This window comes from Populus trichocarpa, chromosome 16, assembly GCF_000002775.5.
Source record: "Populus trichocarpa isolate Nisqually-1 chromosome 16, P.trichocarpa_v4.1, whole genome shotgun sequence".
NCBI classification, from domain to species: domain Eukaryota; kingdom Viridiplantae; phylum Streptophyta; class Magnoliopsida; order Malpighiales; family Salicaceae; genus Populus; species Populus trichocarpa.
This window is the reverse complement of record NC_037300.2, coordinates 4,450,245-4,465,609: the sequence shown is the minus strand read 5'-3', so window position 1 is coordinate 4,465,609 and position 15,365 is coordinate 4,450,245. Positions and strand designations below refer to the sequence as shown.

The 15,365-nt window shown below is 33.1% G+C and overlaps 2 protein-coding genes across 9 annotated transcripts; one reads left to right on the top strand and one right to left on the bottom strand.

Annotated features, from left to right (window-relative positions):
- Nucleotides 1-5,624: 5,624 nt before the first annotated feature.
- On the bottom strand, nucleotides 5,625-10,286 carry LOC7469918 (cellular nucleic acid-binding protein homolog). 8 transcript variants are annotated; one of them, XM_052447999.1, is made up of 10 exons: nucleotides 9,896-10,286; nucleotides 9,010-9,131; nucleotides 8,381-8,563; nucleotides 7,930-8,106; nucleotides 7,377-7,475; nucleotides 7,132-7,299; nucleotides 6,603-6,761; nucleotides 6,408-6,482; nucleotides 6,201-6,296; nucleotides 5,625-6,064 (listed from the first exon to the last, which is right to left on the bottom strand). In XM_052447999.1, the coding sequence occupies exons 4-10, from the start codon at nucleotides 8,095-8,097 to the stop codon at nucleotides 6,032-6,034; spliced, it is 798 nt and encodes a 265-aa protein (XP_052303959.1). In that variant the 5' UTR covers nucleotides 8,098-8,106; nucleotides 8,381-8,563; nucleotides 9,010-9,131; nucleotides 9,896-10,286; the 3' UTR covers nucleotides 5,625-6,031. The 8 variants fall into 8 exon arrangements, with proteins under 8 accessions (XP_052303959.1, XP_052303958.1, XP_024443106.1 ...); XM_052447998.1 differs by having other exon boundaries at nucleotides 9,010-9,233; nucleotides 9,900-10,286; XM_024587338.2 differs by having other exon boundaries at nucleotides 9,900-10,286.
- A 1,272-nt stretch (nucleotides 10,287-11,558) lies between these two features.
- On the top strand, nucleotides 11,559-14,958 carry LOC7469917 (exocyst complex component EXO84A). Its single transcript, XM_002323319.4, has 7 exons — nucleotides 11,559-11,776; nucleotides 11,893-11,990; nucleotides 12,101-13,148; nucleotides 13,353-13,862; nucleotides 14,101-14,289; nucleotides 14,387-14,523; nucleotides 14,682-14,958. The coding sequence occupies exons 1-7, from the start codon at nucleotides 11,636-11,638 to the stop codon at nucleotides 14,854-14,856; spliced, it is 2,298 nt and encodes a 765-aa protein (XP_002323355.3). The 5' UTR covers nucleotides 11,559-11,635; the 3' UTR covers nucleotides 14,857-14,958.
- The last annotated feature ends 407 nt before the right edge of the window (nucleotides 14,959-15,365 follow it).

Genomic DNA, 15,365 nt, shown 5'->3' with positions numbered 1-15,365 from the left:
ACTAAAGATATTATTAATGAACCTATAATATAGATAAATCACAAGAAATATTATTAAAAAATATCTTAAAGATATAAAAACTCTACTGTTTTGATTATATGCTAACATATAGAAAATTTAATCAATTTCAAGTGAATGAATACTTAGATGCAGACCTTGCTAGCTGCATGGATACTACGAAATCCACATTAGGTTATGTATTTATGTTGGCTGATAGGATAATTTCATGGGAGAGTGCTAAATAATTAATTTTTGCTTCACTTACTATGGAGACTTAATTTATAAAAAGTTTTGAGGCAACGAGCGATGCTTTGTGCTAATGTCAAAAATAATTTTAAAAAAAATATTATTTTGATGTATTTTCGAGTAAAAATCACTTTAAAAAGCAACTACAACCACATTCTCAAACAGTCCCACAGGATGTTGACCCATTGACCAAGAGATATATTGTGATAAGCTGAATCAATTGCCAAATCATTAAAGATATATTGTGATAATAAAGCAACAATTTTCTTCGAGTCTAGAAACAAAAAATATCAATTGAAAATATTAATATCACTTGTATGATTGTTGACCCATTGACCAAGAGATTGCCTCCTAAGGCTTACAAAGAACAAGTTATTAGGATGGGTCTTTTAGGTAATATATGATTGTGATGATTTTCTTATGTTTAAGTAATTATAGAATTAACACTTATACTTATTTATATTATCTGTTTTTATCTTTTCTATTTTTTATTGTATGCAGGTACATATTATACGTATTTGATGAACAAGAAATATCCTAATAAGATAAATTACAGGATAATTAAATTATAATAAATTGTATTAGTGATGGTTGTTAGTATTGTAATACATGAAAGGAAATATAATGTATTTATATATATGTGATGTGAGTAAAACGTAAAAGCGTTTCGATATATGTGGGCCTTTTGATGTTTTTTTTTAGTAAAGAAAAATATTTTATCACCTTATTGATAATTATTCACATTATAAATATATGTTTAATGTATGAAAAATCTCAAGATATAAATATCCGAGGTTAAAAAATAAATAAATCAAAAGTTGAAAGTTGTCAAGTAAGAGATTGTGGATATTATGAAAAATATAATGAAACTGAATAATATCCAAGTCTATTTGTTAAATTCCTTGAGAAATATGGTATATGTACTAAATACACAATACTAGGTACACTATAACGAAATGGTGTAGCAGAAAAACATAATCGTCCTTTATTAGATATGGTTAGAAACATGTTAAATCATTCATTAATACCAATATTATTATAGATGTATGCAGTGGCGGAGCCAGAGTTTTTAAGACGAGGGGGCAAATTAATAACAAATATTATATGACTTTTTAATATAACTTATCTTCGAAGTTGATTGAGTTACATAACTTGAAACTTTAAATGACTTTTCATCCTTAAGGTAAATATTTACGCTTGAAATACTTGTCTAGTGATATGTTAATTTTATTTATGAACCTGCTGGTTTTTTTATTATTATTAGTGTGTACATAATAATTAACACAACTAAACAATAATTCGTTGTTAAACAATAGTCAGTTGAGTTATACAATAATTCTAAATCTTTCATATGAAATTCATATCAAAATACACATCAATTCATCAAAACTCATTTTATTCATATCTATATGCATATAATAAGTATGTTGATTAAATTATACTTAATCATTTCTAGACATTTAAATTATTTCTAAACACACACACAAAAGTTGTATGAACTCACCATGTCAAATATATGAAACAAGTTTTAATACTATATTCTAGTTTCGAATAAGAGAAAATAGCGAGAGAGAAAAATTATAGCTTATAGAATTTAAACCCATGCCTCTCCTAACTCCAAGCATCTCATTAACAATTAATTACAAACAAATCTGTGATATAAAATGACAATCAATATATGTACTTTGTAAATTAAGAAACCTCAATTAATAATTAATCCATGATTATAGTGAATTAAGAGATCTCGGTTAAATAACTTTAATAATATATTTTGTCAATACACGAGATGCCAAGAATAGTGGCTTTGTATGAACGTTAATTTATTCATTTATAATAAAAAAATAAATATTTAATTGATTAAATTAGTAAATTCAAATATTTATTTTAAATACATTCATATCAAAACCTCTAAATTATCATAAACCCTAATGTTTTTAATGACTAATTATAAAAGAATATAACTAAAATTAGATAATGAAATAAATTTAAAAAAAATGAAAGAAATTTACCTTATAAAGCAAAAAAAGAGAAATTTGCATGAGAGTGAGAGAGGCATTTAATAACGGATCAAAATGAAAAGAAGCTCTATGTTAATTAGTGAAAGAAAAAAAAATTTGAGTTAATGAGCTGTACATAAAAATTTTGAGTCAATGAGCTGTACATATATATTATATTAAAATATAATTCAACAATAACTTTCCACTCTTTTCGTTTTTCCGTGGATCAAACTGTCATCAACCTATTATATTAATATCCTAATATTAAAAATATATTTTAAAAAAATTAAGGGGGCAATTGCCCCCTTTTTGTACCTACATGGCTCCGCCACTGGATATATGCATTTAAAACTATCATGTATTTTTTAAACAAGGTTCTTGGTAAAGTAGTTCCAAAAAACTAACTTATAAATTATAGGCTGGTAAAACAAACCTAGTTTAAAGCACTTGTATATTTAGGATTGTTAGATAAAAGTGAGAATTTATAATCCATATAAAAAAAACTAGATTCACGAATAACCAATGATTTCTTCATTAGTCATCCATAAGAATCTAAAGGTATATCCTAACGCACAAGAATTATTGAAACTAGAAATGCTAGGTTCATTGTAAATGATAAAGTTAATGGGAGTGAAACACTATGTAATGTGAAAATCCAAGAAGTTCGAATATAAGTTTCTTTACCCTCAACATCTTTTAAATTTCTTATCCATTTTATTATTAAAGTGAAAATTTCTCAGTTTAATTTAACCCATTTTATTTTCAAATTAAGATTTTAATATTTGCGAACTTGAAATTCCTTAATTTCTTTATCAGTTTAACAATTACTAAAAACAACAAATAAGTGATTTTACACCCTACACTAAAGATATTATTAATGAACCTATAATAGATAAACCACAAGAAATATTATTAAAAATATCTCAAAGATATAAAAACTCTACTGTTTTGATTATATGCTCACAAATAGAAAATTTAATCAACTTCAAGTGAATGAATACTTAGATGCAGACCTTGCTAGCTGCATGGGTACTACGAAATCCATATTAGGTTATGTATTTATGTTGGCTGATGGGGTAATTTCATGGGAGAGTGCTAAATAATTAATTTTTACTTTACTTACGATGGAGACTTAATTTATAACAAGTTTTGAGGCAACGAGTCATGCTTTGTGTTAATATTAAAAATAATTTTTTAAAAATAAAAAAAATATTATTTGATGTATTTTCGAGTAAAAAACATTTTAAAAAACAACTAAAACTATATTTTCAAACAGTCCTACAGGATGTTGCTGAATCAATTGTGATAATAAAACAACAATTTTCTTTGAGTCTAGAAACAAAAAATATCAATTGAAAATATCAGTATCACTTATATGATTGTTGACCCATTGACCAAGAGATTGCCTCCTAAGGCTTACAAAGAACATGTTATTAGGATGGATCTTTTAGGTATTATATGATTGTGATACTTTTTTTATGTTTAAGTAATTATAGAATTAACACTTATACGCAATTATATTATATGTTTTTATCTTTTCTATTTTTTTTATTGTATGCAGGTACATATTATAGGTGTTTGATGAACAAGAAATATCCTAATAAGATAAATTACAGGATAAATTAAACTATAATAAATTGTATTAGTGATGGTTGTTAATGTTGTAATACATGAAAGGAAATATAATGTATTTATTATGTAATTATTGTGACTCACATTGATGACCTAAACTAATTAATATGTTTAAAATAACCACATAGAGGAATTTAAGGGATCATAATAGATGATCATCCCTAGTGATTATTTTCTTAACCTACTTCTCTTCTCTATAAAAGAGCACCAATTAAATCATAATTAAGACTAATAATAAGAAAATTCATATACACTTTCCATCACTAAAAGAATAGTGTTTGAGACAAGAAGGGAGCAATAATATTTTTTTTTATAGTGACTCCTTCATCAGATATCATGGCTAATAACAGTACACAATCCGATCATACTATTTTATTTTTGCATCATATACAATTCGCTAATAATAGCATGCAATTCGATCCTACATATAGAATATTATAGCTTTCATTTTTACATGAAAAACTTCAGGTTGTGTTTGTTTTTGGATGTTGGTATGAAAGAATATAAATTTGGTGCCTACCTGTATGGGGCCAAGTGGAGGAGGGGAATGAATGGCCGGTGGAGGGTATAGACTGGGGTTGTGTGCTTCAGTGTTTAGCCATGGTGGTTGTGAGGGATAATTCACAAAGGATGAAGGGAGGGTAGAGTTCCTGACTTAAAGGAATATCATTCGTTTTTCATTTTATTTGCATGTGTAATCCAGGCATTCTGTTACACTCTTTATAACTGAATGAAAAACTCTACCATCCCACACCTACAGGCAGGGGCGGAACTGAAATTATATAATAAGAAGGGCCAAAACTCAAGATATAATTTATTATTAGAAAAAATATCTATTTAAAATAAAAATATATTATATTATTTTATATTTAAACACTAAAAATATAAAAATTTAAAATATTTTGCAGGGACCTGGGCCCCTGCCCGCCTCCCCCTGGTTCTGCCCCTGCCTACAGGCGTGTGGCGTGTTCTTAATACTGGCACCATAACAAATTAAGTAAAACGGTGCGTAATGGAAAGTAATTAATTTGAATTCAAATCAGAAATCTTCTTCTCCCTCCTTTGCTGATAACAATTTTGTGCAGGGTTTTAACTCTACCAAGAACCCATTATTCAGGTTAAGTGTTAGTAGTAGGATCTCAATTTATGGGGGTGTATGTTAAATCTTTGGATTGTTCAGGGGTGTGCCAGATACTGTGGGTAGTGACTCAAGTAAAGTTGTCATGGATGCTTTATAAGCCTTGTTGGGCGCAAGTATTGGGTTGTTTGATAGCATCTTGGATCACAATCTTCTCTTATCTCTTCTTGGATGAAATGTGGATCACAACCTTCTCTTATCTCTTCTTGGATGAAATGGTGCTTGGCAGTGTGGTAGCGGTTGCTTTGCAAATAACTTTTTGTGCCGAAATGCATGCCAATGATTTTTTTTATTTTTAAAAAATTATTTTTGACATCAGCAAATCAAAACGATCCAAAACGTACAAACCATATTAAGTTTTAGCAAAAAAAAAATTAAAATTTTTTGAGAATACGATTTGCACTGCGTTCCCAAACATGTTCGAAAGCTTGCTTCCCCTACTCTAAATTTGTACAAACTCAACCAAGTTCATTCACTACTATTCCAATTGTCAAATAAGAATTGATGTTATTAGGACCTAGGCACCTTAGGTATATAGAGTTTGTTTTTTTAGTTTAAAGATAATATATAGTGGATGATATCTTGTGCCATGAAGGGCAAGATAAACTTGGTTAAATCGAAGAGGGTACCTTTATATTTCAATGAACAAGAAGGAATTATTTGCCAATGTATGATACATAATGGTAACTCAGGCCTAAACATCTTCTAAGACAATCTTTGTGATTGAAGTTCCGAGATTTTCAATTGTTCACGAGAATGCTGAGGCTTCGGAGAAGGCCTTTATGATTGATTTTGGAGGTGGCATCCAATTATTCTTCCTCGCTTCGCTATTGAACAAGTTCTTGACTGTAGCGATGATCAAGTTACCCTCAACGGCTCAACCTTGATTTATCCGTAGTCATAATTACCCTTTCCTTGCAATTCATTTTCTGTTTTTTGGTGTCTATGAAGATTATCATGTCCTCGTTAAAAGATTCCATGAACTTTCTCATTTTCTGTCAAGTCCTTGAAACAGAAGCTAATTGCTCGCCTGTTCTCTTCCCTGTCCACCCTGAAGCATACAAGCAAATGAAGGTTTGCGTGACAGCTAAATCATAAAAATAATGCGTGCTATATGTGTGTTGTATGTGCATGACAGAGAGAGATTTTCTTAGACAAAAGCAAGCAACTAGAGGCAAGAAACTAACCTTCCCTTGCTTACTGCAATTTCGTGCAAAATGGTCTTCCTCTCCACATTTGTAGCATGTAGTATAGGCTTTTGTGCTGCCAGTTGCTCCACATGACTTTGTGCATCAAATGTAGAAAAACATCCATTTGATTAGTCATTTTTCTCATTACAGAAAACCAATTATTATACTCGTATGATCTCAATTTCCACAGTTATAACAATAAACCTCTCTTGGATCTGTATCTGGAAAGTCAGCACAGCAGAGATGACCAAAGCTTCTGCAAACATAACACTGAATTTCCTGCATTACAAGAAAATAACACTTGCACTGAGCAGGATGCCAAAACCATTTTTATCTTGATAAAAAAGAAAGGTAAATGGACATTAAAGGCACGAACAAGCATCAGGATTGTACACAGACCTTGAGATCACTGGGCAAATAGTCAGCTGTACATGAAAACATATCATGCCCTGAATTTCCGCATTGTAAGCAAATACCATGACTTGATCTTTCTTGGTCCCTTTCTGGACAGTATCTGGCTTTGTGGCCTCTTCCTTTGCAAACAGAGCAGTATCGATTCTGTGATAGGATATCACAGAGTATATAAACTGTGTGATAAATCATGTCGACAAGGATTTGCATAAACTTTGCACAAACTAACGTATTATTGGCAATTTATAGTTCAGTGGAGAAGTTTTGAAAAGAAACCGATGAAGCGTGCTAAAACAGTAAACAAACATGACAGACCTTCATTGCATTTTCCCCCAAATTTCTGAAAGAAATTGCCACTGAGACTTTCATCTAGATTAGAGACGTTGCAAATTACCCAGAAAAAAACACAGCTACTATCGCCTGGCACTTTTTATAAGGTAGTTACTTTTGGATTACTTTTCCAGTACAATGATGAGAGTGCATAAATTATAATCTCTAGAATACATCTGTACTCTACCTTTCTACAGCGCCTCCCAATGTGATCCAAACTCTCACAAAGGAAGCATAGTTTCTTCTTTTTCCGCTTCCGCATCTTGCATTGGCATACCATATGACCTTCTTGGCCACAATTGGAGCACATCTCCCAACTATTGTATGAAGGACCATCAAAGTACCTTGTTCTCCGCTAAAGGAGGGGGGATGAGCTTATAATAAGATCGAACATTTCAAAATTTTAATCAGAGAACAGAAATTTCAACTCACAAGAAGCTGACGAAGCACAATATTGTCTGTAAACTCAACTTGTTCTCTTTCCATGCCTTTTGCTGTATCTTCCTGCATTTCTTTGCTTGCCCTATCAACCTATAGAAGAGAAATCTCATCTCTATCTTTCTAAAAAAACACTAAAACTTACAATTACTTCCCTGTCCAAATAAAAGGTGGGTAACAACTTAGAAGTATCAACTATTCAAAGTAAGAAATGATGCAAGATGTAAATCTAGAGGAATGGACTATGACATAAGAAACTCAACGACCCCCATTTCCACTTCCAGTTATAACACTGGCGAAGAGGATATTACCTGGAAAACTCCCATTGCAAGCAGAAACCACATGATAATGCATGAGGGAACAAGAACTATTTGATCAAGCATACTCTACATGAGGCTATTTGGATTATAGTTCTTATAGGCTTTGGTAAGACTTAGAAGTCTGGACTGCGGCAAACTAAGCGTCACTACCCATCTAAGACTAGGACAATGGTATAAGTCATAAGGGTACATATATTGAAAAGGAGGTGAAATCAAATTACATTTACCTTCCTCTTCTGCTTCATCGCATTCACTATGAATGTCTCTGCTGGTACTGTTTCAGCAACACCCCTACAAAAACTAATATTACCTTCCAAAGAAGACAAAGAGACACCAATCGCAATGGAGGAGTTGACCCCATTTGTAGTTGCTAATGCTTGTGTCATTTCCACCATTGTATCCACCTGTTTATGTCCCGAAAAAAAAGGTCATTGGATATAAGAGTTCTAGTATGGGAAAGAATCTTGGATGCAATGTCACTAGACAAGTAAAAAGGCATAATACTGGTATCCACTCAATCTCTGTCTTGTACTTGAAACAATCTTAGATGCAATATCATAGTGCTGGTAAGAGTGTGAAAAATCAATAACCATGAGAAAGTGGAAATTATCCAGTCTAAGATACAAGCAAAGGTTTAAGGAGTGAATGAGTACAAAACCTAGCTAGAACTATAATTACATTTTCTTTCTCTATCCTCTTCTGCTCTGTTTCCTTTGTTGCAGAGCACTCCACCTACACCATTTCTGCTGTACCGCTGCAAGAAATCGCTAACCCAGCAGAGTTGACTGTACAATCAACTGTTAATGCCTTTTCCCCTTCCACCATTGTAGCTTCTCGTCCCTTTGCTTTTGCAACATTAACCTAAAATCCAGAAAAAAGGGAGATGATTTTAGGGCAATAGCCTTCAATACAGGAAGAACCATTTCTAGGAGTTGGGATTGCTGTAATTCATCTGTTTACCTAAAGAACAGAAAACCATCAAGTAAAGTGTTTATATTTGATTAATAAGTAAGACTACTAGGAGAGATCACGATTCACAAGTAGATATGGAACCCAATCACTTCTTCAACTTCTTTCATCTAGATGCAACTACTACCCGTTTTATGCTTCCAATCCAGCTCAATGCGATTAATAATAGCCATTTAAACTGTATCTAGGAAGCTCAAAGGGAATACTCGCAACGTGTTTTCAGAAAAGCAGAGCAGTTTCCAAAAGGCAAAAGCATAAATATGAGAAATTAACATTTTCAATCTAAAACCCGAGCAAAGGTTTAAGGGGTGAACGAATATAAGAGCCAAGTCAAATACCTAATTACATTTTCTATCTCTTATCAACTTCAACTCCGTTTCCTTCCCTATAAAACTATCTGCTGGTAACATTTCTGCCGCACTGCTGCAAGAATTCATATTTGAAATCACCCAATCACCTTCTAACAATGGCAAAAAAAAATCGATCACTTCACCATGTTTTAATCCATCAACAGCTGTTAATGTTTTAGTCATTTCCACTATGGTCGCTCCTTATTCCTTTTCTTTTACAGCATTAACATAAAGCCAAGTAGGAAAGGAAACTGATATAACTTCAGGTAACAGATTTTAATATAACAAGTCAAGAATCCTTTCATGGATTCATCACAGACAAGATTTATTTTCTAAACTAATTGCAAATGGCAGTGCTCACTTTCCAAAAAGAACAGAGAACCATCAAATGCACAAGCTAATCAATTTCCAGCAACTTTTGGCATCATTGGTAACACTAATCTATGCCTCCAACCTAGCTCGATATTGAAAGATAAATAAAAGGTAATAAAGAAAGTGTTTTGCCTTTTTAATTCTTAAACAGTATATTATTAATGTTAATATATACTGTAACTTTACAACTGATAGTCAGATTCTCTAGGAGTACAAGACTCATAAATAGAGAAGAAGTAGGTGTTTGTGCTATACAGAATCATTACAACCTAAGACTTCATCAGCAGAGGCAACAATACCATATACAACAGAGGTGCCAGATATGATTGCAACTACTCTACTCCATTTATTGCACAAAAAGAAGCTGATTATTTAAAAAAAGATAATCAAAGATTCGAATTCAAAGTTGTGAAGAACAGTTGAAATAAAATCTAACTAGGAAAATCAAGATTTCATTAGTAAATAATTCAGAAATAATAAAAGAGAGGGAGAGAGGTGGCACATACAGGCATATCCTCTTGAGCTTGAAACTGAAAATAACCGTAGCTCTTCCTCTTCTTTGTCTTCAGTGTTCCTTTCCTTCTCCTTATGTTATCCTCTGCCCCCAACATGGCTTTCAAGTTATCAAAGCCAGTCAAATCAGCTATAATTCTATGCTCTTCTTGTTTGGATCTAAGCCATTCACATCCCACATTTCTTACAGTATTCTCCATTTCTTTCTAGCTCTGTCACTTCCCTCTCTTCTTCATTTCCTCAAGCTTTTTGGAAAAAGGTGAGAGGAGACAAACAAGGAGGTGGTTTTGTCGGTAGTTAATGTACAGGTTATGTCAGTTAAAGTACTAGGATTGTGCCTACTTTTCTTTTTCACCCTTTTAATTAGAATGAGAGATTTTCTCTTTACAGAAAAAAAAAAAGATTGTGTGGTCAGCTGTGATTTGTTGGCTAGCTGGTTTGGCAGTTTATTATCATAATTAGGGCGAACCTCAAATTAGTCTTACAAGTTTGAACTCATCCCTTAACCTAAACTTTTTTCCAATTGGGTTTCCAAATGTCACTTTCTTTGATTAGGGCATTGAAAGTCATTTCCTAAAATTTATTTCTAAACTTTTATGTGATTCTTTATCATTATAAAAATTAGTTATTGAAAAATACTTTTCGATCAAAAAAAAATTTAACTTGATTTTCATGAAATTATTTTCTTTTTATTTTGGATGGAAAATATTTTAAAATTATGAAAATTCTAAAATATTTTGTTATGTTGATTATATCAAATTAGTTCTCGATCTTTTGATTGCTATATATTTTCTTTTGAATTCTTTTTTATTCTTTTGTCTTCAATTTCATCTTTGATCATTATTCTTTTGATTGTTATTTTTTTCTCTTATCCTTTTCTTAATTGAAATTCTTTATCTATCATATTTGGTCCATATTTTTTTATTGCTATTTATTCTAATTGATTTTTTTTTAATTTCATCATTTTTTAACTTTTTTATTTGTTAGATTCGGTCTTCATTCTTTTGATTGCTAATTAAAAAGTTATTTTTGAGCTTATTTTTCATGATATAACTAAACAAAAGAAAGTGTTTTCCAACTCATTTTTCATTACATTACCAAACCTTGAAAAATAATTTACTTTTCAGGAATTCACTTTTCATGAAAATCACTTTCTAAAAAGAAATTATTTCCCAACAAACAAATAGGGTCTGGATCTTCGGTCTAAAATACTTTACTCATTTAAGAAAAAAAACGTACAGTTTTCCCCGACATCATTTTATCTTATTACACAATTTACATAATGGAGATAGAAAATACTATTAACCATTAATGTAAATCTTTTATTATTATTATACGATGATAAAAGATATTTTTTAATTGCCTTTTATACGATGATAAGAGATTTTATATATATATATAATCTTAAAAGCGCATCTTCATGTCAATGTGTTGCATTTAGGAATATAAACTCTCCTGGCTCTAAAGCTCAAACATAAGAAATTAATGGAGAGAGTAAACATCTTTAATCATCAACATATAAGGGACCCAATTGAGGAAACTTGTAACTTGGAGACTTTGTTAAGGATTAATGAATAAAGAGAGAAGTGACTGGTTATTTGACCTTCCAGCTAAAATGAAGAGAGAGCGAGTCATGCGTGTTCATTGAAGGCGGAAACAAGGGCACAATATGCCCGCAATAAAAACCAGCGAAATAAGATGATTGTGATCAAGAAAAAAATTAAGAATAATGTCGAGAACGTCGAGCATAGGAGACTCAGCGGAGCTGGAAGGAAATCTAACGCTAAGTGATCGCTTAAAGGTCTTCAAGAACTCTCATTTTGATCCCAATGCCTTTGTCACCTCCAAATGCCAGACTATGAATGAGAAGGTCTCCTCTTATTCTTCATGTTTTATGTTTTTATATATGTATTTACAGGCTATGTCATCACATGGGAAATAGAATGTGAAGGATTTTGATGATTGCATTGTTGGTTAAATATGTAGGAAATAAGGCACCTGTGTTCATACCTCGTGGACCTGAAAAGGGCTTCTGCTGAGGAAATGAGAAAGAGTGTTTATGCTAACTATGCAGCCTTTATACGGTTGGTTAGACCACCCTGTCTATATATATATCTTCTTCTGCTTGCGTTTTTACATCGGAAAAAAACAACGTTATTGCTGTCATTTGTTGTTTTTCATTTCCTTTACGTAGGACATCAAGGGAGATTTCAGATCTTGAGGGGCAGCTTATTTCTATGAGAAATTTCCTGTCGACTCAAGCAGCTCTAGTTCACGGTTTGAGCGAACATGCTCGCATTGATTCTTTGTGGGCTGCTTCTGAAGACTCTATAGCAGATGATTTGTCCAATTTCGACGATGGGGAGCTTTCTGAGTCAGAAGATTGGTTGATTGAGTTCTTGGACACCTTTGAAGTTCTATTGGCAGAAAGGAGAGTGGACGAAGCTATGCAAGCCCTTGAGAAAGGAGAAGGATTAGCTAACGAATCCACGAAGAAGCACTCTTTGAGCCCAACTGCACTCATTACTTTGGAGACAGCTATTAGAGATCAGCGACAGAAACTAGCTTATCAGCTTGCAGATACCATTAGCCAACCTTCGACTCGTGGACAAGAGCTTCGTTCAGCTGTTTTAGCTCTAAAAAATCTCGGAGATGCTCCCCGTGCCCATACATTGTTGCTCAATTCTCACCACCAGAAGTTGAAGTCTAGTTTGCCGAGTCTTCGCTCATCCAACAATTCATGTGGACGAGCATATACTGTTGCACTTTCACAAGTTGTCTTTTCCACCATTGCACAAGCAGCAAGTGATTCTTTGGCAGTTTACGGGGAGGAACCTGCATATACATCTGAACTTGTAACTTGGGCTGTCAAAGAGACTGAGGCTTTTGCTTTTCTTCTAAAGAGGCATGTCCTAGCTTCATCAGCTGCTTCAGGAGGTCTACGGGTTGCTGCTGAGTGCATTCATATATGCTTGGGTCATTGTTCTTTGTTGGAAGCTCGTGGATTGTCCCTTGCTACCGTCTTATTGAGACTTTTTAAGCCTATTATTGAGCAGGCATTGAATGCCAATTTAAAGAAAATTGAAGATATCAGTGCTGCACTTGCTGCTGCAGATGACTGGTTGCTCACTTATCCACCAGCAGGCGGACGTCCTTTCTCTTCAAGTGCATCTCTTGGTAGTGCAATGGCATCACAGCCAAAGCTTTCAAGCAGTGCTAATAGGTTCAATTCCATGATTCAGGTGACTAATAGTGCTTTCCTCTATAAGATCTTTTCCTTCACAAATGGAAAGCTTTTAGAATCTTTCTTGGCTTCTTCTTTTTTTCTTCTCCATAATCCTGATGATTGTTGTCATATTCGCTATTAAAATTGGCTTTAATTTGCCCTTTCCTTCGTGTATTACTCAAGAAGTTTTCACTTCACCAATCATGTATTGTCAATTCAGGACTTTCTTGAGGATGCGGGACCCCTTGAGAGCCTTCAGCTGGATGGTTCTGCACTGGGAGGCGTTCTTCAAGTGTTCAACTCCTATGTCAATTTGTTAATGCGTGCATTACCGAGTTCAGCAGAGACTGAAGAGAGCTTGGAAGGTTCAGGAAGTAAAATTGTCAGGGTAGCAGAAACTGAATCCCAGCAACTAGCTTTACTAGCTAATGCATCATTGTTAGCAGATGAACTGCTCCCATATGCTGCCATGAAGCTCTTGCCATTGCCTCCTAGAATAGACGAGCAACCTAAAAGATCTTCAGAAAGGCAATCCCGTCTTCCGGAACAAAGGGAGTGGAAGAAGAAGCTTCAACGTTCAGTTGATCGCTTGCGAGATAGCTTCTGCAGACAGCATGCTCTTGATCTCATCTTCACAGAAGATGGTGACACTCATCTCAATGCATACATTTACACAAGTCTGGATGACAACGTAGAGGAGCCTGAATGGTTCCCGTCTCTAATTTTCCAGGTAGTTAGACTGAGTTGCAGGTCTGTTTTGGAGTGATTATAGGTTGTGCTCTATCCATCAAAGACACTTGGTTTAGTCCTCGTGTCTCAACACACATATAGAGAATACAAGTAATCGTAACCTGAATACATATTTGATGATTATTTCTGGTTTATTTTATTAACTTCATGTGGAAATGCTTTTCTTAGAAATGAATGCATCAAGATATGCAGATTTACTTGACTGCAATTTCTTCCAGGAACTTTTCATGAAATTGACCCGGATGGCAAGCATAGCAACCGATATGTTCATAGGCCGGGAAAGATTTGCGACCGTTCTATTAATGAGGCTCACAGAGACAGTGATCCTTTGGCTTTCTGATGATCAAACCTTTTGGGAAGAGATAGAGGAGGGACCAAAACCTCTGGGTCCTCTTGGCCTTCAACAGGTATGTATATTCAAGAGGATGATCGTTTGCCAATATTTGATGTAGATTTTTCGCGGTAGATTATGCAGCTCTGCCATAATTAATTATTTCTATGCAGTTATATTTGGATATGGAATTTGTGTTGCTCTTCTCGTCTCAAGGACGTTACTTGTCTAGAAATCTACATCAAGTTATTAAGAACATCATAGCAAGAGCGATCGATGCTGTAGCTGCTACTGGAGTAGATCCTTACAGGTACATCTTGTTCGCAGTAAACATAATACTATTTTGTATGTTACGGCTGATATGCCTTTTTTTCCAAATAAAAAAAGATCCTTTCAATTTACTTTACAAACATTATCGACAAATCAACCTCAGAGAAATGTGTACCATGATAAAAACTGTCTTGCCAGTACGTTGCCGGAGGATGACTGGTTTGCCGAAGTTGCTCAAATAGCTATTAAAATGTTGACTGGGAAAGCAAATTTTGGAAATGTGGAACGAGATGTTACTAGCCCTACTGCTTCTGTGTCGGCAAAATCTGTATCTTCAATCGTATCTCATGGGAGTAACGAATTCAGCCATTGATGAGTACTGAAAGCTCATCTTCGAAGAAGAGACTAGTTATTCGTCATCCGTACTTTATTATTATTTATTAATTAATAAAAAAACAAAATAGTTAAAATTTTAGTATGTATAAGTATATTAAACGATAAAATGATATATATATATATATATATATATATATATATATATATATATGTTTTATGTCGTGTGTAGTTATTATATTATATTAAAAAAATTCACCCTTATATAATTTGTTTTATCTAGATTCTCTCTTCTGGTATGTTTTTCATTGAGTTTTTTTTTTTTTTTCTCTTTTGTCTAGTTCCTTTAGGTGTCAAAAATAAGTGCATTGATCGATATGATCATTATAAAATAAAATAAAAATCAAGAATTTAGTTATAAATATTCTGCTTTATCAAATACTTAATATTATTTTAGGAAATACCAATAAGAAATATTAACGTCTAATGAAGAATTTGTTACCAATAAAATTATAAATGAGAAATTTAGCCCTTTATGGTTAATTGTGT

Excerpts from the sequence above, each read along its gene's own strand:
- LOC7469918 (XM_052447999.1), bottom strand. The coding sequence starts at position 8,097 with ATGGTGGAAATGACACAAGCATTAGCAACTACAAATGGGGTCAACTCC. Across the intron at positions 7,300-7,376 it reads TTGTGCTTCGTCAGCTTCTT|CGGAGAACAAGGTACTTTGA; the intron begins GTGAGTTGAAAT and ends CCCCTCCTTTAG. Across the intron at positions 6,297-6,407 it reads CAGATACAGATCCAAGAGAG|TCATGTGGAGCAACTGGCAG; the intron begins GTTTATTGTTAT and ends TGATGCACAAAG.
- LOC7469917 (XM_002323319.4), top strand. The coding sequence starts at position 11,636 with ATGTCGAGAACGTCGAGCATAGGAGACTCAGCGGAGCTGGAAGGAAAT. Across the intron at positions 11,777-11,892 it reads GCCAGACTATGAATGAGAAG|GAAATAAGGCACCTGTGTTC; the intron begins GTCTCCTCTTAT and ends TTAAATATGTAG. Across the intron at positions 13,149-13,352 it reads GGTTCAATTCCATGATTCAG|GACTTTCTTGAGGATGCGGG; the intron begins GTGACTAATAGT and ends TTGTCAATTCAG.